The sequence below is a fragment of the Gracilinanus agilis genome, chromosome 1 (genome assembly GCF_016433145.1).
Source record: "Gracilinanus agilis isolate LMUSP501 chromosome 1, AgileGrace, whole genome shotgun sequence".
NCBI lineage: Eukaryota > Metazoa > Chordata > Mammalia > Didelphimorphia > Didelphidae > Gracilinanus > Gracilinanus agilis.
Window position 1 is genome coordinate 737,158,182 of NC_058130.1, and position 27,908 is coordinate 737,186,089.

Below are 27,908 nucleotides of genomic sequence, written 5' to 3' on the forward strand. Positions count from 1 at the left end.
GAGTAAGGGAAGAAGTATAAAGAATTTGGAGCATTTTGCATACTATCATGGTCTTCAAAATAGTCCTGAATGTGTGATCTGGCTTACATTTGACCTGGTGCAGAAAATGGCGGGGGGGGTTGCATCAAAGAAATTCATCTTACAGGGAAATTGCCATTACTGAAAGGTGACTTAAGGTTGGGGATTTTTTTGTTCTCCTACAGGAGAATTTTTCATGAAATTTAGTCTTCACGGGCCATTTGCTGAAACCAAGATACAAATCAATTTCCAAGAAAGGCAATTCTGTACTGTAGCCTCTGCTGGGAACAAGAGGAAAAGAATCCAAAACATAATTTTGCACTTATGTTTTCCCTTACTTGCAAAGACTCAGCTGGAGATGCCCCAGGCAATCTGGTCCCCAGAGTTCTTAATGGATCAAGGCTTCTCTGTGGAGGCTGGAATAGGAGGAAAGGTCTGTTGGTATCTAAAAATAGGGGTGATATAAGATATAAGATATAAAAATAGGAGTTCAGTCTAAAAGCTGGTGAAACTATAAAACATACCTTCCTCTTGCACTGTTATCTTTGACTTGGGCATGGATATGACTAATGTTCCATTGTGTTTCCTCAGGTATGGCAGACAGACCAGAGCCTGGGGATCTACAGGACAGGTCGTATCTGATGCTGGACAGTTCCTTATCAGTCCATGACTAAAGCAGCTGACTGCTCTATTCTGAGTGGCTCCTTGGTTTCCCCAGACTTGGAACTTTGAGAAATTTTCAGGGAGATGTTGCCCCATACTAAAAAAAATATTTCTCAACTGCTTTCTTTTCTTCTCATATCTCTGGTGTTGATTTTAGCAACTGTGCACAGGACAGAGAAGCTCTCCTGCTTGCACAAGATTAATCCCATTCTTTCCCAAGAAGGGGACCTGGTGATTGGGATCTTTTTATCCTTGCTCTCAGTTGATGTGAACAGCCAAACAGGAGCAGAATTATTTGAAAGTCCTCCTCACAAAGCGTGTAAGCCTTATCAGTAAGTGTTTCTCTGTCTGCACTCATTGTTATTGTAATGATAAAAAAAAAATTCTTATAGATGAAGCAGAAGGGCTGGCCTATCAATTGGGTGCTCTCTCCCTTTTTTTGTCTTTGAATTTTTTTCATTTGTTCCTGAAAAATTGCCTTTCAAAGTTGATGAGAGAAAACTCTTCTCTTGTACTTCCCTCACCCATCATCCTCAAAGGGCCCATATCCAGGAAGCTCAGTCCCTATCAGACTCAGTCTTTTATCACCCTATTTCCCCTGAACTGACATCATGTTGATAATTAATTGAAATTAATTAGAATTAATGAAAGTCCCTAGGCCCCAGCCTCCCTGAAATTAGGTTAATATTTGAAAGCATTCTTAATTCTTAAGCCTTAAGCCTCTTTTCAATCCTTGAGCAGTTATTGCTGTTAAGTGTGCTGATATCAGGAAAGAAAAAGATGTATCCTATACACAGGAATGAACACTTCTCTCTTTCCTTCCTATATTTGCCTGCCTGGTAACAACTAAGCACAACTTTTTAGGGAGACATGGACCCTCCTTCTTCAGTTAAGATATTCTTTTCCTCCCACCTCCCTTACCAGTGGATTTATCATTTTCCTCTATTTTTCTTGGCTAGTTACATGTTTATGATAGAGCAATACAGGCTAAACAACTCCAACAAAACTGACTTAGACTAACCTGGGACAGAGCCTGAAAGGGAGGAATCGACTGATTTCACTACTGAGAAGAGAGAAGATACAGTTGTAATAAATACTGAGTACTGAGTGGGATTTAGAAGTGTCTTTATGGAATTTCTGGAATATTGTGATTTTCTCTTTACGATTTGTGAAGGACGTGTTTTTGTTTCTCAAGGTTAGTTTTACTTTACTAGAAGTATCCAAGAGAAGTACAACTGGATTTCCTTTCTGGGACTTTGACGAGCTGTATTGACATTTGTGCTGATAGCCAGGCCTTAGTTTTGTACTTCGTCCCATATGAATTGCCTTTGCAGAAATCCTGCTTTATGTAGCAGGAACTCTGTGTATAGCAATGCAAACTCACATATAAACCTCTGTAAATCTGCCCTAAGGAAATGAGATTCATATTAAAATACAACAATTCCTGGACAATTTCACTTTGTAATAGCTGAAGAGAAGCAGGTTAACCATTGACTCTCCCACCTGGTTGTGGGGGACAAACTATGAGATACGTTGGATGTTTCTGTGGCAGATAAACATTCTGACCTCTTCTTTACATTCTTGTAGCCAAATGCTTCTAAATACCCATATGACCTTTCATCACTGTTTTAATCCCTCTGAATTCCCCTATTTTCCTTTTATATTTTTTCCTCTTATAAATATTTTTGGTTTTGTTTTGTCTAATAGATGAAATCATTAAATCATTTTAATCATTGGTTACCTTTTAATGAATTAATATGCTTGTGATTCTTTATTTTTTCTTTTCACCAACTGGGCAGAATTGGTGGTTTGGCTTTGAGGGAAAAGAAGGTTCTACCAACTCTTGGTGAAACCTTTAACAAAATCCTGTTCTAAGTCAAAGGCCTTTTTTTAAGGCCCTCTTTGAATTTTGTCTTGAGAATAACTCTTCTTGGTGAGGGTCAGGGTCTTCCTTCTATTCTCCTTGATTCTAATTCGAAAGAAAATAATCAAAGAAAGAAAGAACGGGTACAGGGTCTTAAATTATTAGAAACATAGCAAGTGACCTCTCAAGATAGACTTGAAAGTTTTATAAATGCTATGTAAAATAAATGAGATGACCAGGACTTGAGATTCTGTCATACTCACCTTCTGCCTCTCTTAAATATATAAATATGTAATAAATAAATAAACACGTGTCTAAAAGGTGTTAACTGCTAGAGAAATCTTAGTAGATTTTATACATTTTTTAAATGTTGCCAGATTTCAAACAATATTATAAAGCAGTAATTATCAAAACCCTCTGGTACTGAGTAAGAAAAGTAGATCAACAGAACAGAATAGACAGAGAACAAAGTCATAAAAGATTATGTTATGTTGTGTTTGACAAAGGCAAAGGTCCCAGTTTTTGTAGTAAGAATTCATCATTTGATTTTTTAAAATTTGATGAGAAAACTGGAAAGCAGATTGGCAGAAACTAGACATTGACCAATATCTTAAACTATTTACCAAAATAAGATCAAAATGCATACATGATGTAGGTATAAAGGGAGGTAATAGAAACAAATAGAAGATCAGAGATCATATTACCTATCAGATTTATGGATAGGAGACAAACATAAATAAACACAAGATAAAAGGCATTGTGAAATGTAAAATGGGTCATTTTGAATACATCAAAATTGAGATGATTTTGTACAAATAAAATGAATGTAGTCAAGATTAGAAAGAAAGCAGTAAATTGGGAAGAAATTTAGACAGTTTCTCAGATAGAGGATTTCTATCTGAAATATATGGAGAACTTTGTCAAATATGTAAGAATATGATCAATTCCCCCAACTGATATCAAAAGATATGACAATTTTTGGATGAAGAAATCAAAGCTTTATATATGAAAAAGTACTCTAAATCATTGATTAGAGAAATGCAAATCAAAACAACTGAGATATCACCTCACACCTGTCAGACTGGCTAAAATGATAAAAGGACAAAATTATAAATGTTGGAGAGGATGTGGAAAAATAGGGACACTATTATTATGTTAGTGGAACTGTGAACTGGTCCAATCATTTTGGAGAACAATCTGGAATCCTATTCAAAGAGTTATAAAACTATATACCTTTTGACCCAGTAATACAAAATAAATTGAAACATATCATTCTTTACTTTATTTCCTCCATGAATTTGTCTCTAGTGCAAGCAATAAATATCTTGTTTCACAATGTGATGAACAGGAAAACATGTATTATATGATAATATATGTATACCTATATCATATTAATTGCCTTATTGGGGAAGGGGGAGAGGTAGGACAGAAGGAAAGAAAGAATGAGACATAAATTTTGGACATAACTAATTAAGACTTGTTTCTCTTGGATAAGCATATTTATTATAATTTATTATGTATTTTTTAATTGCCAGGAATAATAGAGATAATTTTTCTTTGCTACTGATTCCCTGGTTAATTATCTGGTTGTTGTTATTCATTCATTTCAATTGCATCCAATTCTTCCTGACCCAATTTAGAGTTTTCTTGGCAAAAATGCTGGAGTGGTTTGCCCTTTCCTTCTCCAGCTCATTTTACATATGAAGAAACTGAGGCCAAAAGAGTTAAGTGACTTTCCCAGGATCACACAGCTAGCTGGTAAGTGTCTGAGCCTGGATTTGAACTCAGGACTTCCTAACTCCAGTTCCAATGTTTTATCTTAAAGACTGGGTTCGAAGTCACAATCTTTTAAATAACTTTGGTTTCCTACTTTTCTCAGTCTTTGTATGGGAAGAGAAGGAAGTGAGGAAGGATGGAAGGCTAAGTCGGGATTTCACTTTTCATTGGAAATATCATACACGACCTGAATAATATACTGGGAATCTAAATGTGCAATAACCACTATTTCCACATCTGGTGCGAGCTTTTCTATCATTTCCTCTCCTTGGAATGACCTCTTCCCCAAATAACTACATACCAAAATTACCATTGCCTTTCATGGACCATGGTTGCCCTCCATGAAGTTTTCCCTTATTTCTTGAACAGAAAGAGATGGAGCCTCTCTCTGTTCAGATTTATTAGATCTCAGTGCCATTTGCCTTTAACATATCCCCTGCCATCTTGTATAATGATATTGCTGTATCTATTCTCCCTCCCACTATAACATAGGCCTTCTAGGATCAAGGACCATCCAGATCCTCTATAGGATCTAGTACATACTGGATGCTCAATATTTATTTGTGAAATGAGTGAGTGACTCAGGTAGTCAGAGTCACATAAGAACTCAAAAGCCAATAGTCCTCACCATCACAGAAATCACAAGAAGAATACATTATAGGAACAAGGCAAGCGGGGGAGGCTATTTTAAATACAAACAAATGAGCTGAACAAGGATTGGAGTCCTTAATTTCAATTCACTTGGCAGGGGAATTTTTCCTCCTGTAAAGTATTCTTTTAGGAAGCTTTTTATTCTATGGCACTTGCCCCCACAGGTGGCTGCCCAAAAATTACCAACAGGTCCTGGCTTTATTGTTTGCTGTGGAGGAGATTAACAGGGATCCCAATCTGTTGCTCAACATTTCCCTGGGATTCCACCTCTACAATACCTATCATAGTGATGAGAGAACATTGGAAAGCTCCCTACGGTGGCTATCTGGACAGGGCCAGTTCATCCCTAACTACAGCTGCAGGGAGCAGGACAAATCTGTGGCTGTTATTGGAGGCATCACATCAGCTCTCTCTGTCCAAATGGGCACTCTGCTTGACCTCTACAAGTTTCCACAGGTGAGTGATATTGTACCTGACATATTCTTTGTCTTTTTAAACCAAAACAAGAATATGAATAACAAGAACAATGACTAGAATTAAAATGTGTTTAAGGTTTTAAAAGTGCTTTACATATATATATATTTCCTTGGATCCTTTTATCACTTTGTACATGGTCTTAAAGTTTAAGAAGTTTAAAAATACACATTTCTTTTTAAATCTCTCAAACACAATCTCTGATCTGTCTGTACACCACTTTCCAGAATGATAGGAGACAGTGAGAAACATCTTTTCTCAAAATATTTAGAGGTTTCTTTTAAACCCACTCCCCCTTTCTTGTGTGCACACATAGAGGAACACAGGGATACTACTGCAATAATATCAAACAATGAACAATTAAGACAGACAACAAGAACTTTGAAAGCATGCTTTAAAATCAGTATTTTCCCAGGCTTATATTAGTCTTAGAGAAAATAGAGAGGTGTCTTCTTGAGAGAATTATTTGTGACTTCCTTCTCCTTAACATTAAATATTCATAGCTCTTGGACCCCATCAAAGACCAGTTTTTAATATGGAATTACTAGTGTCCAAAGAGGAATGACTGAGGACCTTTCTGCATTTATTTCTATTTTAAAAAATAAAATAAATTCTACTTATTTTAAAACTTTCATAGCTTCAGCAAATATTATTTATTCCCAATAGCTCTACAGATATTGTTTCAGCATTCAGGGGGCCTTGGAAGAATAGCCAGGGAGAGTTTTGTTGTATCATTAGCTTAGCAGAGAGTTTTGGAGACCAAAGGAAAAAATAAAAGCTCCATGCTTAAAAGGCATAATGATTAACTCTGCATTGAGTTTTGGAAGCCAGAGTGAGATCACTATGTAAAGGAATGTATGAAACAGGATTAATTTCACATCTTTATTTGCCAGACAATATAGTAACAAAAAGTCCTGGATGGGAAAGAGTTAGATTGGTGTGATCATTCTGATGTGTTTTTCCCTTAATCCTGATGGGATACAGCATGACAGGAGAAGAATAATGTGTCTGTTTCTACAAGTGGATTAGTTCCTTCATACTGTGATGTGTGAGTACATATATAATTGTCTGATATTAGACAACAGTGATCATGGTTAGCAAGACCTGGCATTGGTCCTATTCTAGAGCTGATGAACATTCTTTTTGTTGATTAAAACAATCTTCTAATTGAAGGTTGGGAACAGAAGTATTAGGTATGTGGGAAGGAATTCTGACGCCTCCTGGTGAATACACATTATATGTCTTTGTGCCTGACTACAGTTAAATTTTCATCTAAAGCAGGGGTTGGCAACGTATGGCTCTCGAGCCATATCTGGCTCTTTTGAGGGCCAGATATGGCTCTTTCTGCAGGAGCCATAAAGTCCATTTTTTTCAGGCGCTGTTACAGGAGTGGCACTGTGAGCACTGTATGGCTCTCACAAAACTACATTTTAAAAAATGTGGTGTTTATGGCTCTCACGGCCAAAAAGGTTGCTGGCCTCTGATCTAAAGGATGGAGATATGTTGTCATGATAGTGTGACGTGGTTTTAAGCCATGCTTTCTATTTCCAGTGTTCTCCATGTGCCTGAAATAGTAGAGGACCTTTCTTTCAGAGCCCCAAATACTGAATTTGTATCCATGGAGCTATTGGGAGTGACATTACAATTTCAGTTGTACCTGAATACTGTTGGTGAGATTTGATCAGTAGAGTGGTTATTTTAGATATAAAGAATCATGAAAATCTGACATGGTATAAAGCCATGCTTTTTATTTCCCATGGCCTCCATATGCCTGAAAGCAGAAGAGCAGTCACAGACCACTTATGTATAGTTTAGCAAACATTTCATTTCTCTTCTTTAAATTTTATTTTATTTCCTTAAATATTTCCCAATATCATTTTAAAATTTATTATAACTTTCATCTTTTAAATTTTTAAGCTCCAAATTTTCTCCTACCCTTTTACTCATCCCCTTCCCATTGAGAAGGCAAGCAATGATATCAATTATATGTGTGAAATCACTCAAAATATATTTGCATATCAATCCTGTTGCAAAAAAAAATCACCTACACAAAATGCAAAAAAAAAAGAAAAGAATATTTTGATCTTTACTCAAAGTTTATTAGTTTTCTCTTTGGAAGTGGATAGAATTTTTCATCATTTTTATAAAATCATCATAAATTTCATCATTTTGATAAAAGGGCCCTTGATTGCAAGTGGATCTTTGAATCATTGTCTTGGTCATTGCCTTGATCATACTAGATGAGTTTTTCATGTTTGATCATCATTACAATATTGTTGATACTGTGTATAATGTTCTCCTGATTCTGCTTCATTTTGCATCATTTCATATAGGTCTATCCAGGTTTTTCTGAAACAAATATGAAGGCATATACATCAATTTGGGAATGATTAAACAAGTTGTAGTATATGATAGTAATGGAATTAGTTGTTGTCCTTCATTCTAAAATAGGACAAAAATTATATCACTGATGATGTCTTTTGACTCATGCATAAATTGGATTTAAGTGAGGCATGGCTACACAAAGTTATCCACCTCTTTTTCTCTTCCAAGACATAGAAATTTGGATGCATGTAGAATGCAGTATGGTGTGTGTGTGTGTGTTATTTTAGACAAAATATAATTCAACTATACATTTTTGTTGTTGTTCAGTTGTTTTCAGTTATTTCTGACTCTTCATGATCCCCTTTTTTGGGGCAAAAATATTGGAGTGGTTTGCTATTTCCTATTCAAGCTAAATTTACAGATGAGAAAAATTGACGCTGTTACAGGACTTATCCAGGATCATATAGCTAGTAAATGTCCAAAGCCAGATTTGAATTCTCATGACTAGAAGTCTTCCTGACTCCAGGCCCAGCATTTTATCCTTTGTGCCATCCTTACGAGGTGTCAAACTAATTTATGTTTCTTTTTCATCCAGATCAGCTATGGTCCATTTGATTCTGTTCTTAGTGACAAGGTTCAGTTTCCTTCTCTCTATCAGATGGCTCCCAAAGATTCTTCTCTTCACCAGGGAATTGTCTGCCTAATTTCATATTTTAAATGGAACTGGATAGGTTTGATTGCAACAGATGATATAAGAGGTGAGGAATTTCTCTGGAAAATAAGAGGAGAAATGACAAAGAATGATGTTTGCATGTCCTTCACAGAAAAGATCCCAGTCAGTGAAAGAAGACACATGGAATCACATGAGAACTTCATGCCCAGGATTATAGCATCATCAACCAAAGTGATTGTTATTCATGGTGATACAGATTCATTAATGATCCTAAGATACTCACAAATTCCTTTATTCCCAGTACAAAAGGTGTGGATTGTCACATCTCACTGGGACATTACCATGAGACGTCTCCATAGTGAAGGTGATGCTTTCCATGGGGCTCTCACATTTTCATACTTGACAAATGAAATTCCTGAATTCAAGACTTTTCTTAAGACAATTATACCTTCTAAATACCCAGATGACATTTTACTTAAGGCATTCTGGCTCTCAGCTTTTAAGTGCCCAGATAAAGAAGAAAACTCGGAGCAAGAGATATGTTCACCAAATGCTTCCTTAGAGACTTTGCCTCTTAACTTTTTTGATATGACCATGTCTGGCTTGAGTTACAACATCTACAATGCTGTCTATGCTGTGGCTTGGGGTCTTCATGAAATGGTTATGAGAAAATTAGAGAAAAGATCAATGGCAAATGAAGAATATCTAGTATTTCATTCCTGGCAGGTAATATTGAAGGGATGACCACTTTTTACATATGGTATAGTGAGGATATATTTTGAGTATGATTGAGATAAGATGGATCATGAAGTCCCTTCCAATTCTGCGATTATATGTTCCTTAAAGATTCTACTAATAATTCCCAATACTTGTCGGTCTGCACATGAAGCTTGAAATTGCTATTTTGGTCTTGGAGTTGGAAAGGACCTCAGGTATAATTTGGTAGGTGTGTACATGCATGTGTGTGTGTGAGTGCACACACACACACACACACACACACACACACACACATATGGACAAGGACCCCTTTTACAATATCTTTGCTGGCATAAGTCGAGTAGTTGTTTTAAATCATCTAGTACAGAATAACCCATCCATCTCCAAAGGCATCCCATTCCATTTAGTGGAAGCTATAATTGTTAAACAGTTACTCCTCATTTGCCTAGGTGGGGCTGATTAGACTATTTAAAATATATTTTATTTTCCCAATTACACGTAATAATAATTTTCAACATTTTTTAATATTATATAATCCAAATTGTCTCCTTTCTTTACCTCCTCTCTCCCCAAGATGATCTGGGTTATATATGTAAGATCATGGAAAACATATTTCCATATTGATCATTGTTGTGAGAGAATACTTATAAAATCAAAACACAAAAACAGAAACAAATAAAATAAAGTGAAAACTAGGTACTTTGATCTGCATTTATACTCCAACCATTCTTTCTCTGGAGGTGGATGTCATTGTGATGTCTTTCAGAATTATCCTGTATCACTGTATTGCTCTTAATAAAAGCTAAGTCTTAATAACAGCTGATCATCATACAATATTGCTGTTATGGTATACAATGTCCTGGTTCTGCTTACTTCGCTCTGCATCAGTTCATGTAGGTCTTCACAGGTTTTTCTAAAAACATTCTACTCATTATTTCTTATAGTACAATAATATTCCATCACAATTTTGCCACATCTTCTCTAACATTTATCATTTTCCTTGACCGATTTCACAGTGTGAGGTGATACTTCAAAGTTGCTTCAATTTTCATTTCTCTAATCAATAGGGATTTAAAAAATATTTTTTCATATGATTATTGATAGCTTTGATTTCTTCATCTGAAAATTGCCTGTTCATATCCTGTGAGCATTTGTCAACTGGAGAATGACTTATATTCTTATAAATTTGACTTTTTTCTCTATATATTTGAGAAATGAGGCCTTTATCAGAGAAATTGCTATAAAAACGTTTTCCCATTTTGTTGTTTCCCTTCAAATCTTGGTTAATTGGTCTTATTTGGACAAAATCTTAAAATAATCAAAATTATCCATTTTATACCATGTAACATTCTCTATTGTTTGGTAATAAATTCTTTATCCATAGATCTAACAGGTAAACTATTCCATGCTCTCCTAATATGCTTATGGTATCACCTTTTATATCTAGATCATATACTCATTTTGACTTTATCTTGGTATACAGTGTGAGATATTGGTGTATACCTAGTTTTTACCATACTCTTTCCAGTTTTCTCAACTGTTTTTGCCAAGTGGTGAGTTCTTGTGCCAAAAGCTGGAAGCTTTAGCATAATGAAAGATTATATTCCTATGATCATTTACCACTTTATATTGTATATCTAATTTTTTCCATTGATCCACCTTTCTATTCCTTAGCCAGTATCAGATTATATCAATTATTACTGTTTTATAGTACAGTTTGATATGTACTACTGCTAGGCTATCTTCCTTCGCATTTTTTTTCATTAATTAATAATGAGATTCTTTTTTTTTTTTTTTACTTAAACCCTTACCTTCCATCTTGGAATCAATGCTATGTATTGGTTCCAAGGCAGAAGAGTGGTAAGGACTAGACAATGGGGGTCAAGTGACTTGCCCAGGGTCATGCAGCTGGGAAGTGTCTGAGGCCAGATTTGAACCTAGGACCTCCTGTCTCTAGGCCTGGCTCTCAAACCACTGAGCAACCCAGCTGCCCCCAATAATGAGACTCTTGATGTTTTGTTCTCCAAGAATTTTGTTATTTTTTTCTAGCTCTTCAAAATAATTTTTTGTAGTTTGGTTGGCAAGGCACTAAATAAGTTAATTAATTAATTTAGGTAGAATTATCATTTTTTTATGTTCAGTTGACCTAACCAGGAGAAATTAACATTTTCTCAATTATTTTAATCTGACTTTATTGTGTGAAAAATGTTTTATAATTGTATTCATATAATTCCTGTGTTTATCTTGGAGAGTAGACTCCCAGATATTTTATATTGTCTAGAGTAATTTTAAATGGGATTTCTCTTTCTATTTCTTGCTGCTGGACTTTGTTGGTAATATATAGAAATGCTGATGATTGATGGGGTTTATTTTGTACCCTGCAACTTTCCTAAAGTTATTAATTATTTCAATTTGTTTTTAGTTAATTCTCTAGGATTATCTAAATATACCAGCATATTATCTGAAAAATGTGATAGGTTAGTTTCCTAATTACCTATCTTTCATTTGTCTTTTTCACTCTTATTGCTAAAGCTAGCCTTTCAAGCACAATATCAAATAATAATTGTAATAACAGACATCCTTTTTCACACCCCACCCCACCCCCAATCTTATTGGGAAGGCTTCTAACTTATCCTGATTACAGACAATACTCGCTGATGGTTTTAGATAGATATTATTTATCATTTTAAAGAAAGATCCTTTTATTCCTAGGCTTTCTGGTATTTTTAATAGGAACGGGTATTTTATTTTGTCAATGACTTTTTCTGCATCTAGTAAAGTAATTGTGTGATTTCTGTTAGTTTTGTTATTGATATGATCCATTATGCCAATAGTTTTCTTAAATTAAACCAGGATTCCTGTTATAAATCCCACCCAGTCTTAGTGAATGATCCTTGTGATATATTGATGAATTACCTGATGCTGGTAATTCAATTTCCTTCTTTTTCTTACTCAAACTAACCAATGCTCTATCTATTTTATTCATTTTTTTAAAATAAAAACCAACTCCCAGTCTTATTTTTTAATTCAATGGTTTTCTTTTGATTTTATTAACTTCTTCCTTGATTTTTAGGATTTCCAATTTGGTCCTTAATTGGGGATATTTAAATTTGTTCTTTTTAAAAATTTTTTAGTTGCATGCCTAACCCATTCATCTGCTTTTTCTCTATTTTATTGTGTCTAGACTTATAAATTTGTGGGTTGCTTTGGCTGCATGCCATAAATTTTGAGATATTGTCTTGTCTTTCTCTTTAATGTAATTATGGGTATTTAAGCTGGAAATGTCTATTGGAGGACTGCTGGGTAGAAAAACTTCTTTCCTCATATCATATTATGATCTGTTGAAAGACCCAGGAAAATTTAGCCAGTTGAAGAGAATATTCTAGGGAGTGAGGTATGATAGGTTTCTGCAAGAATTTGAAAGACTTTCATGTGGAAGAGGAATTAAACTTGTTCTATTTTTTCAAGAGGGGAGAAATAGGAACAGTGAGTGGAAGATGCAAAGAAATATATATGTTTATGATGTTAGGACAAACATGCAACCAATTTTAGCTGTATAAAAAGAGTAAATGGCCTATAGGCAGTTGGGATCCAACTATTTTTTCACTGAATTTCTTTTTTTCAATTAGATGCATGGAGAAATAATTTTGACTACTCTTTTCCGACATTCTCAGATTCTCTCCCTCCTTCCTTCCATCCCCCCTTCCTTGAGGCCTGATATAGGTTATACCCATGCTTTCATGAAATATTTCCATATTCCCCACATTGTGACTAATGACACATATTGTACATACAATTAAAAAAACTCATAAAGGAAATAAAATGAAGGATGGCATACTTTGATCTGCAATCATATTCCAACAGTTCTTTCTTTGGGTGTGGATGACATTTTTTTATGATGAATCTCTTGGGATTATCTTGGGGTCTTGTTTTACTGATAATAGTATTTTACAGTTGATCATGATACAATATTTCTGTCACCATATATACTGTTCTAGTTCTGATCATTGCATTTTGTATTAGAACTCTTTCCAGGTTTTCCTGGTCATTCTATTCATCATTTCTTGTGGCACAATAGTCTTCTATTACAACCATATGCCACAGCTTGTTCAGCCATCCCACAATTGATGGACACTCCCTCAGTTTCAGATTCTATGCCACTACAAAAAGAGTTGCCAAAAATATTTTTATACAAGTCCTTTTCTCTATCTTTGATCTCTTTGGATATAGACCCATTAATGGTATTGCAGGATCAATGAGTATGGATAGTTTTATGGCCCTTTGGGTGTAGTTTCATAATGTTCTCCAGAATGGTTGTATCAATAGTGAGATCCATCTTACCACAGGGCTGTCAGCATAGCACTTAGCATAGTTTGTTGCACTTAGCAAGAACTTGAGAAATCTTGATTGACTTAATGATTTGAGAAGAGTCTAGAGGTTTACTCTAGGTATTTTGCAATGGGAATTATTATAGATATGGGTTAGAAAATGAAGCCATTGAAAGGAATTTTTTCCATAGATACCATTAGGAGTAGTTTTGCTTTGTTTTATAGCTTGTTTTTCAATTGGTCAGTTTATTTCCCTCATATTTCCTATATCCAGTTCCGCCAAGAGGACCATTCAGTAGGCTCTGCTCACTCAATCTTATTCCCTATAATTGGAATACACAAATATATGAAGATGTATATACCTTGGGCCTATCTCTGGATGTGCATTCACTAGTGTAAAGATAATTCTTTCCTATGTACAAGAATGCCAATACATCCACAAAGCTGAGAGACAAAACAGTGTCATAAGTGAAGCCATCTTCTAGGGAATACTATAATGTAATCATCCAGTTAGCAAGTATTTTTTAAGTACCTACTATGTTTAAGGCACTGTACTATGTACTAAGGATACAAAGAGATTCCTTTCTCTTGAGGAACTAACAAACAAATAGGGGAGGCATTAAAAAAACAAACAATATAGATAAGCTATATTAGATAAATAGGAAATAGTCAACAGAAGAAAGACATTAGAATTAAAATGGATTGGGAAAGGCATCCTTTAGCAGCCTGGATTTTAGTTCAGACTTTAAGGAAGCCAGGAAAGCACAGGAATGGAGATAGTGAAGGGGGACTTCCAGGAATGGAAGACAGCTAGAAAAAATGTCAACTGGATTCAAGATATGGAATGTCTTATTCATAAAACAGCAAAAAGGCCAGTGTCACTGAATTAGAAAAGTATAACAAGAATAGGAATGTGAATGGAGCTTAGAACATGAAATACTTTGAATGTCACACAAAAGATACTCTATTTTAACCTGGGAATGATTATGTCACACAAAAGATCTTCCATATGCTATTTTAACCTAGAATTCCCAGGTTATCTTTTGTGTGGCACAATCATTCCCAGGTTAAAATAGAGTATCTTTTGTGTGACATATGGAAGTGACCTAAGACCTGCACTTTGGAAAATTTTTTGGTGGCTGAATGGAGGATGGACTGACATGAGGTGGGATTTATGGAAGATAGACCTACCAGTAGGCTACACGTACTGCAATAGTCCAAATATGAGGTGTTAAAATTCTGGTAGTATCAGAGGAGAGGAGGGGAGCATATTTGAGATATGTTGCAAGGTTGAAATCAATAGACTTTGGCAATCGATTTAATCAAGGGAGTGAGAGTGAAGTCAAAGGCAAAACTCAGGTTATGAATCTGGGAGATGTAAGCATCGCTTCGGGTTTCACAGGTTCATTTCTAAGTGTTCCAGTCAAAAGCCAGATTTTATTACACCCCCAAATGAGACTACAAAAATACTGCAAGACTACAAAATAGGCCTAGTATCTCTCATAAAACTCAAGTTGTGCTTTGAAGGAAACCTTCAGCATCACCTAATAATGAGATTTCTCTTCCCTTTCAGCTGCACTCCTTTCTGAAGAGCACCCAATTTAACAATAGTGCTGGCGACCAGGTATTTGTGGATGAAAATAGAATCTCTGAAGCTCAATATGCTATTATGAATTATTTGTTCTTTCCTAATGACACTGATATTCTGGTGAAAGTGGGGCAGTTCATTCCCAAGACTCAACTTGGTCAAGATTTCACAATTTGTGAGGACGCCATAGTTTGGGGCTGGTGGAATTCAGAGGTCAGAGACATTTTAAATGCTAACTTTACACTTCTAATCACAGAAACAAATTCTTGTCCCACTTGGTTTACTCTACATTGCATACATTTATGAATATAAGATATCTAAGAACTATTTTTTAAAATAAGATTATAAGCCTAGGTACCTCACAAGCCATTGCCCTTCATTTAACACATGGGGAAACAGATGCTCAGGAAAGTTGAATGACTTATTCAAGGTCACATAGGCAATAATACCCCAGACAGTAGTAGTTGTTGTTATTGTTAATATTCAGTCATTCAGTCATGACATCATGGAGTTTTCTTAGCAAAGACACTGAAGTGGCTTTCCATTTTCTCCTCTAATGTGTCTGTATTTTACAGATAAGGAACTGAAGCAAATAGGTATTAAGTGAATTGCCCAGGATTACATAGCCAACAAGTTTCTGAAGCTAGATTTGAACTCATATCTTCTTGTCTCCAGGTCCAGTGCTCTATCCAGTGTCCCAACTAATTGCCCCACAAGTGATATATGTGTGTCTATGTTTGTGTCTATGTCTATGTCTTTATATGCATGTATGTGATATATAGACACTGTATGTGCATATCTACAAATAAATGCATGTCTATTTTTTCAATCAGCAGAAATGAACCTTTCCATCTCACTCCAACTCTTCCCTCTTCCCAACAGATAACAAAAGAGAAAATGAGCCCTATATATTGTGAAGCAAAACAAATATTGACATTGACCATGTCCAAAAAAAAATTGGCTCATTTTTGCATTCTGGATCCTTTACCTCCCTATTAGGAAATGGATAACAAGTTTCATCATTAATTCTATGGCTTTGTGGTTGTTTTGCACTGATCAGAGTTCCTAATTCATTCAACCTTGTTTGTTTTCACCTTATTATTGTTTTTATAGAACTAGTTCACCTAGTTCTCACTTTACTTGACCTCATTCATACAAGTTTCCCATTGTTTCTCTGAAATAAGCCTTTCATCCTTCCTTACAACGCAATAATTCATAATACATACATGCCTACATATGCATATACAAATTCATTACATAATGCATTCAGTCATTCTTTAATTTTTGAGCATCATCTCAGATTCCCATTCTTTGCCACTTCAAAAGAAGCTATATTTTTATACTTCCTTATGGTTTATTTCACTTAGACGTTATACCTCCTTTAATCTATCTTCTCTATAATACTTTATTTTCCCTTTTGTTCTAGTCTTTCCTTTTCTGAGGAGTCCCTGAGGGAGTGATAATGAAGTGTCAGCCTCTCTACATCCCTTTCCTTGTTTTTATATTTTTTTTATTTAAAAAATATTTTCTTGGCACCTTGATTATGTGAGATAATTTCCCCTAACCTTCCAGTCCTTTCCACACCTAATATATTCCTGTTCCTATATTTCCACTAATCTCTTAAAATCTTCAAGACACAATCTTGTCTAATTAGTCTACCTCAATGACCCCTATAAGGTTCAGACTTGACACATTAATTATGTCCCTATATTAGAATGTAAACCAATTGTAACTTCATTAGTCTTTTGTCACTTTTCATTTGTATTTACATTTTTATGATTCTCTCAACTCATGTTTGAATATAAAAGTTTCTATTACAACTCAAATGTTTTCATGAGTAATACTTTGTAGTCCTCTAATTAAAGGTCTGTCTTTTTTTTTCTTTTGAAATCTAATTTTACTAAGTAAATTATTCTGAGTTTAATTTAATTTAAATATTTTGTCTCCTGGAATATGATTTTCCAAGCTCCCCAATCCATTTGACTTGTGGGTGCTAATGTTGTGATTGCTCAAGACTTGAATTCTTTATTTTTTTTTTTGACTACTTGAAGTATCTTTCCCTTGACCCAGAAATTGTGAATTTGGGCTAGAATTTTTCCATGAGTTTTTATTTTGGAGTTCTTTTTAGGAGGCAGCCAGTGGGTTATTTCTATTGCCATTTTGCCCTAAGCTTCTAAAAGATATAGCCAGATTTCTTTTTTAAGATTTCTCAGCATTTGGTGTTTAAGCTCTCTTTTTGATAATAGCAATTATATACTCTAATGCTTTTTTTTTTAATTTTAAACCCTTTACTTCTGTGTATTGACTTATAGGTGGAAGATTGGTAAGGGTGGGCAATGGGGGTCAAGTGACTTGCCCAGGGTCACACAGCTGGGAAGTGTCTGAGGCCGGATTTGAACCTAGGACCTCCCGTCCCTAGGCCTGGCTCTCAATCCACTGAGCCACCCAGCTGCCCCTCTAATGCTTTTTAATATTTTTTCTCCTCAATATGTTTTCCAATTCACTTATTTTTGCTTTGAGATACCTTGTGTTTTCTTTTATATTTTAGTCTTTTTCTTTAACTTAATATTTTTTGTTGTATGAAGTCAATGGCTTCTGTTTGGTCCATTCTAATATTCATAGCTTTCCCTGCTTGGGCTAGGTTTTCCTATTCCTTATTCCAATCTGTTTATTTCTTTGAAATATCTCATATGTTTTTAAAGTATTCCTCTATCACTCTGATTTTGTTGATAAAAAACATTTTGATTATCAAAGGAATCTCGTGCTTCATCTCTTCTAGTAATTCCAGTTAAGCTTATAAGTAATCGGTATTTTTCTTTGATGTTTTTCTTCTACATATTTTGTAGTTCTTTTCTTCTGAGCTTGTGTATTCAATATCTCCCTTATATTTATAGCTTTTTTATTCTGGAATTCTTACATGTGTTTGTTCATTCTTCCAGTCTGCTTTCTTACTTTGTACTTTCCTGATGTTTGCATTAGCCTAGTGACACATCTGTAAGGAAGGTCTCAATAGTCTTCTGCTATGTTTTCTTGAGAGTATTGATTCTATGCTATTCCAAGATGTCAGAATTAATTCAAAGTGGGGGCATGAAGATTTCAGTGTTTTGCAAATGACGTAAACTGAACTGAAACCCCACTCTGCCATCAGGAACTGAGTCATAATGTTATTGTTTGTTATTAAATCTGCTTCTCCCTTAGTATACCATATACAGCATGAGACCAATCCTTATCCCAGAAGGTCATCTATGGGGCACATATCCCTTTTCCAGTCCACCATAAGTCTATCACCCAAAACTGGATAGTGAGGAACATTACTACCAGAAGGCACCTGTTCTCATGGAAGTGTTTTGCTATGAGTTGAAGATCTCATCTTTCCCTGGTGCACAACCTCAAAAGGCATTATCCTGGCCAGATCCTTTTCCTAGTGTCTATAGACAACCACTACTCACCTTCATTTATCAGTCCATGCCAACCTGGCCTGGAATAATTACTGTGACTTTTTCTTGGATTTTTTTCCATAAGAATTTGTTTTGATGAATTTCTAGATCTGTGTGAGGAGTTGGCATGTATTGTTGTAATGTGCTTTTTTCTGCTCCACCACCATCTTGGTTCTGACTATTAGTAGACCCTCTTAATATATTTAGTGCTACTCACAACCCCTTCACTTATTGGTTTCTTTTGAATAAAGCATATCCACCTGACACTTCTTATAGCTACTTTGCCATTTTGATTCCACCTCTCCAAGGTCCCATTTAAATCAGGACTTTTGACTCTGGAGCCAATGTCTTTTCTTCTCCAACAAAGAATCTTCTATTCTTCTCCCTTCTCTTTTCAACAAATTTCCTAATGAAAAGGAATAGCAAGCAAAGTAAATGCTGCCAAAACTTGGAAATACTATCATTACAGTAATTAAATCATGAAGGGATTTCAAAGGTCATCTAACTTAGTCCCTTCATTTTACAGATGAGTCCCCTGAGTTCTCAAAATGTTAAGCCTTTCTCAAGATCCTCTTCCTTCAAGGCCAGTGTTCTTTGCATTATCATACCCCTTTGTGGCCATAAATCTATTTAGATCATTTCAGTTAATCAAATAGTAATGAAATATCAGATGTTCTGTTGCCATATCTTAAAAGTTTCACATTATTTAGACTGCATAGTCTATGAAGATGCCATAGTATGGTCTGATGGAGTTTGAAGTCAGAAACAATTAAATGACACCTTTGCTCTTCTAATCACAAGTACAATTCTTACCTCAAATAGCCTAGTCCACATTGAATATGCTTATGAACAGAAATATATCAAATGACTACTTTCAAAAGTAAGATGATAGATCTTGATCGTGAAGAAATTGGAAAGGCTCCATTGTCCAAAGTCTTTTATTTTGCAGATAAGGAAACTGATATCTATTGAAGTTGAGGGGTCTGCCCTAAAACAAACAAGAAGAAAATCTCTTTAAATTCAGTTCCTCTCATTTCGGAACAAATATCATTTCTAATATGCCACAGAATCACTGCTTTTCTCTTCTCTCCTTTAAGTAGGCTTTTGAAGAAAAAGTGAAAATAAGCATTCAAGTATAAGTTTGCTAACTTTGGTGTGCTTAGCATCGGTCATTTCAATAGGTAGAGACAATAGCATCTAGTCTACCCTCTTCATTTTTGATCCACAAGGAAACTGAGCTTCAGAAAGATAGTGATTTGTCCAAGATCCTTCCAAATCCAATATCCTTTCCAATGCCCTTCACTTATGTGAATGAGAGTAAATCATCCATTGAGATTAATTCAGATAAATAAATGATATTGAATCCTTCAAAGCCTTTGTTCCAAAGGAACTGAAAAATTGTTTGACTTTAAAAAAATTTTTAAGCTGAATTTCTTAATATTCCATAATAATTTTCTAAAGAACTTACATATTTTTACCTTATTTTGAACTATCACTTCAGTTTTCTAATTCATTAGCACCTTGCAAACTGAATGGAAACAAATTAAATGAATTTTTTTTTCAAAAGGTTTTTGTCCAACATGTTGACTGATCACTATCCATATTAAATTTGTAATCATAGCATTACAAAAGAGACTCCAGCTAGTTCAATCCAGTTAGTTTATGATTGATGAAACTGAAACCCTGGAGTTCAAAAGTTAGTCAAAATAATACAACAGATGGAAAAATATGAAGTTAGGGCCAAGATAATCCATTGAGGAATATTCCAGTACTTTTTCTTGAATCAGTTCCAAATCTCCTAACCAGATATACAGGTAATACAGGTAGCCAGGATTAAGGAATTATGACTCCTACATGTGTTAGTCAGCAAGTACATCAAATTCCTACTTATCAGCCTTCTCCATAACTCATTACCACATTAATTCTCACTGTGATATTTACTAATAAGTGAATATAAATAATGTATTTCATTAACAAATTCACTCCAATATTCCATCTATGATTCTCCTCAAAAGTGCTCTCTTTCTCTCTTTCTCTCTCTCTCTCCTTCATCTCTACTACCTTCACAGACATAAATGTAGATCAATATTACTGATTATCTAATTAATTACTAGGAAAATAAACAATGTGAATGCACATTTAAATACTTATACAATGTTGAGAACTCATAGGCAGTCTCACCAATAAATGTGAATTTCTAGTGCTGAGTTCACAGCTCTCAATAGCTTTCTTACTACTCACCTGTTTTGGGATGTTCAAGTATCTTCTCAAGAGATTTCTTGGCAAGAAAAGAGCTTCTTTAATCATTCTTTCAGAAACAATACTTTTAGTCTTTTATCTATGTGCTTAGTCTCCCTCCAAGTATGATAGTTGAGAGTTTCTCCAAAATAACAATAAAACTAACCCTCCCAACAGGAATCTCTTCTCTCTTAAAGTTATATAAAATCAAGATGCAAGGGAAGAGGCTTTTATTAAGCGCCCAATGTGTGCCAGGTGGTTTATAAATATTATCGTACTTAATCCTCCCAACAATCATATGAGGAATGCACCATAATTAATCTCATTTGAAAGTTTAGTAAGCTGAAACAGAAAAAGGTTAAATGACACAGCTATTATGTGAGGCTGGGTTTGAATTCAGGTCTTCCTGACTCCAAGTTCAGCATTCTGTCTACACTGTCACTTAGCTATCTGCAGAAGTAGTTGTTGAAGCAGGAACTACATAGAAAATAAGCTTACTTTTTCTGCCCAAAACCTCAGTAGCTCTCACTTAAAAACATGTTTTCTTTTCCCCTGTTACTGTCTAGGTTCCCTGTGGAGTATGCAGCAACAGTTGTAGTCCTGGATTCAGGAAGACCCTTTCGGAAGGTGAAGCTACCTGCTGTTTTGACTGTTCCCCATGCCCAGAAGGAGAGATTTCCAGTCAGATAAGTGAGTTTCTGTAGGCACCTCTCTTCTTTTTGCCATTGACATAGAAAAAAAGAAGCCAATGGGATGTTCTTATATAGTCACTTTCAACCCCTAGGAACATCACTGCTGAGTAAGAGATCTTATGTGCCCAAGGAACACCAGAGGAATATTCCAAAATAAGTACCCATGGCAGGGCGCTTTTGATCCCACTACATGACGAAAAGTGTAATTTATGGGGGAAAAGTGTTTGCTGCTTTATTTCATTTATGAACTGAAATCCCTTAGTCTTGTCCTGGATATAATGTTTGGTGTCTAGAGGACATGTAAATGTGTGTGTTTGGGGAGAGACAGACAGACAGACAGACAGACAGAAATTTATAGGTGTGTGTGGGCATGAATATGTATATGAGGTTTTGTTTATGTGTTATGCATAAATGCACTTTATTATATACAGTATTGAACTAGAGTGGAACCAAAGTTGTCCACATAGAACAGGTTTTTTGGGATGCAAGATTCCACTGGTGACTTAGTATAAAATGAGGCCAGAGTAGGGAATCATGGGAAAAAGATTTCTAGCCTGGCAGGAAGTCAAAGATGGAGATTGAAATGAGGCGGTCTGGATGTCTGAGTGTAGTGTGGTGTGAAGACTGAGTGATTTAAGCTGAGATGTTTGAGCTGTGTTCAATCTGCAAAAGCCATTTGAACAAATTGTTTCATGTTCAAATACAGGGGTGTCAGTCCCCTTGCTCCAATGGAGAGGTTGTGTTCTCTTAGAGCTATTTGTCCCTCTGTTATACCAAAAAACTGGGACTATGATGTGAGAGTCCCAGAGTATTTGGGAAAGTAACTTTGTGCTACAGGAGACAAAATTTTATGGGTGTTTCAGGTTAGTTTAAAGAAGCTTAAAATAGGACACAAGAAGCTATTTAAATAAGGAATGGGGAAGGGAGCAGTTAAATCTTCCTGCCACCTTTCCAATCCAAAATGAGTGTAATAACCTGGCAGCCTTTATGAATTACAGATACCCTATAAAGTGTTTTCTTTTCTTCTTCCTTCTCCCTCTATCTCTGCCTCTGTTTCTGTCCCTGTCACCATCTTTCTATATATATCTCTGTGCCTGTCTCTGTTTCTCTATCTCTGTCTGTCTGTCCCTCTTATTCTATTTCTTGCTCTCATTTTCCCCTCCTTTTTCTGTGCTATCTTCCTCTCCCTTTATTTCTTTGTCTCTGTCTCTATATCTCTCCCTCTTTGTCCCCACTCTCTCCCTCCATCTGCCATTGCCATGTATGATCCACTCCAAAACTGAACTCAGACTGAACTTGGTATGTTGCTTTAATTATGCTTCTTTCCAGATAGGTTTGTTCATCTACAACTAAGTAAATCTCTATACCAGGACAAGGAGAAAATAATATTTCTTACTAAGACTACAATTCCAAGAATTCACATTTTAGATTCAGAACTTCTGAATTCCTCCCTATAGAGAAAGCAGTCTGAATACCCAGTTATATCTAGGAACAAGGATGTTTTGGTAAAGGGTTCTCTACAATGGAACACACTAGTCTTGCTTTGCAATTGACTTCATGATAAAGTATGTTTTACTATCTCCATTTACTGATTGTTTATTGACTGACTACATAAAAAAAAAACATGTGTGTTCTCCAAAACTGTCTACTAAGCTAATCAGGAGACAGTGCCTCTGTTCATTTTCAGAGATATTCCCTGGAACGGTACGGTCCTTCAATATGCATCTGTTTTAGAACCACATTGAGCTGTTTTCTTTGCACTCTAAAATATAGAACATTCTAGTAGAAATGTATAATCCCTTGAAAGAATTTAGCTTAACTGCACACTGTCTACCTATTGTAGGCAATGCTAGTAAAAAAAAAAAGTCTTTCTCAGGATATGATATTTATTTAGAAAGACAATCAACACAGATTGTTCATCAGCATGTGCATCTGACACAAATAGTACAGTGGATTGGTTGTGCCCAGAGTTAAAGAGGAAAGGGAGTGCAACCTATAATGTATGTGGGGAAACTAGTTCTCCTTTACAACCACAAGTTTATTCTAGAAATGAAGGCTATTTTTAGAGTCAACCTTCTAAAAGGGTTGTTTTCTGCCTGAAAAATACATAGAGCAATAATGTCCAAAGTACTGAAATTGAAAATTTATCCAAAAACAACTGAGAGGTACATAGTGGCTGTGAAGAGATTTTTATCACGTCACCAATGAGGTCATTAAAAGAAGAATAAGAAATACAAGACATAGAAGGGTAGACAATGTAGGGCAGGAAGAGATGGGATGAACGTAAGGTGAAGGTGAAAGATGAGAAGTGGCCAGTCTCAGTGCTCCCTTGGTGAGCTCATTTCCTAATGAGACCAGTGCTGCATCTGAATATTTGGGGATTTGAAGAAGGGAAACTGCCAAAGAATGAAGGAAGTTTGAAAACAATTAAGTTAGAAAGGTAGATGACTGGAACTGGACCTGTGAATTCTCTGCTAAAGGGAGCCCTTGGATTAGAAATTATCTTGAACATTATAAATCAATCATTTTTCTAAACCATATTTTAGAGTTTTCTAGAGCATTAAAGGGGTTGAATGACTTCCACAGGATTACAAGAGCATACGTATCAGAAGCAGAACTTAAACTCAAGTCTTCCTGCCTTTATATTCAGCTCTCTATGAACTACACTATTCTGCACAATAAGTGGCATCACAAAATGAATAAACTCAGATTAAGGAATGGGACATAGCTAGGATGAATAAATGTACATCTGAACTGTAGTATTTGTAGAGTCAGCTATTAAGTAGGTATCTGAGGCAGAATTCAAACATGGGTATTCCTAACTCTAAATCCTTTGCCTTATTCATGTTGCCACTTACTTAATTGAGTATATAGTAAAATCACAGGATTTCTATAGTGATTCGTAATATCACCAACAGACAAATCTGTTTAGATTTCCATTGTGATGTCACAAAGGCAATTTAAAATTTTGTTTGGAAACTAAAAGATTCAAGTTATGAAAGGTCATATTAAAGGGAGGGGAAAGAACAGTTTACTGACAGCAAGGATGGATTTAAGGTGCCAGAGAGGGTTTTGGAATGCCATTCCCAGGGCACACTTCAAGAAGGTCTCATGAACCTGAATGAGAGGATTAGAATATGCCCAATCTACTATTCCAAAGGTAAGATAAAACTATTCAATCTATGATCCAATGAGAATTTGACTTTAAGCTATCTGATTAAACCCTGATATTAAGGGGACATGGAATTCACTATTGAATATATTATGGAATGATCTCAGCTTCCTGAGGATTAACAGAAGGACCACTTACAAAATAAAGACTTCTCTATAAGAAATTTTCTACCCATTCAATAAATCAATCAATAGCCATTTAGTATGTCTTGGTGATAGATAAATGGTGAGGAATTCAAAAACAAAAAGGGGGGTGGGGGCAGCTGGATAGCTCAGTGGCTTGAGAACCAGGCCTAGAGATGGGAGGTCCTAGGTTCAAATCTGGCCTCAGGCACTTCCCAGCTGTGTGACCCTGAGCAAGTCACTTGACCCCCATTGTCTACCCTTACTATTCTTCTGCCTTGGAGCCAATACACAGTATTGACTCCAAGATGGAAGGTAAGGGTTAAAAAAATAAAAAGGAAATAATTCCTGCATTTCAGGGAGCTTCCACTCCAATGGAGGAGACAACATGAAAGAGAAAAAAACAGTATAGGAACCTACAAAATGCTTATAAAATGAGCGTGAGTTATTTGTAGGAAGAAGCACATCGAGAGCTGGGAAGATTGAGAAAACGTTAATTCAATCTATAGCTAGAGTTGCTGTTGTACAACATAATGGAAAAAGAGATCTTTATATCTGATATTAAAGTGCTTCACTTTCTAAGTTTATTACAATAAGAGAATAGATGAAAAGGAACAGATATCATCAATTAGGGGGAAAGAACACAGATCATAAACATGATCTAAGTCCAACCAATAATAAAAAAGCACAAACAGAGGGGGTCTACCCTTGGTACTATGTAACTTACCAGTGACACTGTTCTCCCAGCAGAGAGAAAAGGGTATTTTGTATCTTATGGAGGCAGTAGAAATTATAGATATTCTTCCATCTGGGTATAAGGATTATTCTTTGAATCTAAACCTTGGTTGCCTCTTGCAGATGCAGAGCATTGTATAAAATGCCCAGAGTTTGAGTATCCTAATAAGCAGAGAGATCGCTGCCTCCCCAAAATTGTGACCTTCCTGAATGTGAAAGAACCTTTGGGGATGACTTTGGCCTTTGTGGCTGTTTTATTCTCTTTGGTGACAGCTCTTGTTCTGTGGATCTTTGTGAAATTTCAAGATACTCCAGTCGTCAAAGCCAATAACCGGACCCTCAGCTATACTCTTCTAATTTCCCTTACCTTCTGTTTCCTCTGTTCCTTACTCTTCTTAGGCCATCCTACAACTGCCACCTGTCTCCTCCAACAAACGGTATTTGGAGTTGTGTTCACAGTGGCCATTTCCTCCATTTTGGCCAAAACCCTAATAGTCATTCTGGCTTTCAGGGTTATAAGACCAGGGAGCTGGCTCCGGATATGCATACAGCCTAGAATGTCCAACTATTTTGTTCTCATCTGCTCAGGGATTCAGGTGATTTTCTGTAGCATCTGGCTGGGATCCTATCCCCCCTTTCCAGAAGCAGACACGCACTCTGAATATGGCCACATAGTCATTAGATGTAATGAGGGCTCTGCCTTTGCATTTTACTGTGTCCTGGGCTACATGGGCTTTCTAGCCCTTGGAAGCTTTACTGTTGCTTTCCTAGCCAGGAATCTGCCTGATAGCTTCAATGAAGCTAAGTTCATCACTTTCAGCATGCTAATGTTTTGCAGTGTCTGGGCCTCTTTCCTGCCTACATATCAGAGTACCAAAGGGAAGGCCATGGTGACTGTGGAGATCTTCTCCATCTTGGCCTCTAGTGTTGGATTACTGGGATGCATTTTTATTCCCAAATGTTATGTGATCCTTATGAAGCCAAATAGGAACACGACAAGAACCAGAACAGAAAGCCAGAAGCAAATCAAGAATAAGCAAGATGCCAGAAACAAGATTTGTTCTGGAGCATGGCCTTAAGCTGTAAGGTACAGGAATAATAGATTTGAAGAACAACACACATTAATCTAAAAATAGTCATATCTGTCCATTATGGTGATGTTTGAACCCAAATTGACATATTGTGGTATTTTTTCTGCTGCTTTGTCAAATTCTACTCATATAGAAGGGCTGGATCCCCAAGATCTGCTATTTTAAGAATGCTCTTACAAGTTCTGGTGAACACTGCTGCCATTGCAGTGGTTAAGTTTGGGAACTCCAGATTTTTAGAATGTTTGAAGTTCTCAGTGTCTTCCTTTGGACAATGAGAGAATGGAGACAAAGATTTATGGGGAAACTCTTCCATCACCCATATGCAGTGTCACTTTCCATTAAGTCTTTCACCACTAAATTCAAACATAATTTAAACGGTTGAACTTTTGGAACTTTGGTATGTGTTAACCATAGCTCCACAGGTTTTTACTTATTCTGTTCAGATAATCTCAAGGTATTTTCTTTATGAATCATCTGCTTTCATCTAATGTTCTGAGGGAATTGTGGGAATCAGGTGAATCACACTAACTCCATCTTGTGACTTAATTCTGGATCTATCTCAGTTTCCTTTCTATTTAATCATGGTTCTAGTCCAATTTCTGTCTGGTAGGAATATTTTATCCAATTATGATACTTGTGAGAAAACCTTATTGCATTATTTGAACTTAGACTTTTATAACTAAGAACCTTGACCACCTCTAACTGTTTCTTAGAGACACTTAAGTAAGGACTTAGGTTATGCTGACAAGAAACCCAGTCAGATGCAAAGACTGATGATAGGAATTTTCTCAAAATTATACATTTCAAGCAGCCCTTATGTCTTATCTGAAAATTAGCCCAGTAATAGTCAATCAGTTATTGTTCCCATGTTCCCTTGATTGAATACAAACAGTTGGGAGAGTGGAATGCTTCTTTTTCTGATTTTAGACAGTTGTTCCCTTTCATTCTCCTCCTTCTAACTTGGAAAATCCCTAATATTTTTTCTAATTTTCAGTCAGAATTCATAATCTTACATCCTGATTTTCATCATGTCAATTATTTTCTTAATGCAAAAAAAATTTATCCCCCTGCATTTAGAGTCCTGTGCCAAACTGAGGAGGCCTGGTCATGATTTGCTATGCCTTTGGCATACACAGATTAACATATTGATATGCTCAGAAGCTTTAACCTTTATAGCCAGGTCGTCAGGACTCTGACACCCGGGATGATAACTTTTCAGAAAAACTCCCTTGAACATTAAGGGCATTTCTAGTTAAGACTTTATCTCATAAGATTTCCCTCCCAATGTTGAACTTTCTGGTCTATTTTTAAATTTTCTAAGCAAAAAATAGAAAAGGAACATTG

General features: G+C 35.8%; 1 protein-coding gene across 1 annotated transcript; it reads left to right on the forward strand.

Moving 5' to 3' along the window:
* The first annotated feature begins 765 nt into the window (after positions 1-765).
* On the forward strand, positions 766-26,552 carry LOC123256813 (vomeronasal type-2 receptor 26-like). Its single transcript, XM_044685373.1, has 6 exons — positions 766-1,013; positions 5,137-5,428; positions 8,367-9,170; positions 15,063-15,290; positions 21,319-21,442; positions 25,597-26,552. The coding sequence occupies exons 1-6, from the start codon at positions 766-768 to the stop codon at positions 26,550-26,552; spliced, it is 2,652 nt and encodes an 883-aa protein (XP_044541308.1).
* The last annotated feature ends 1,356 nt before the right edge of the window (positions 26,553-27,908 follow it).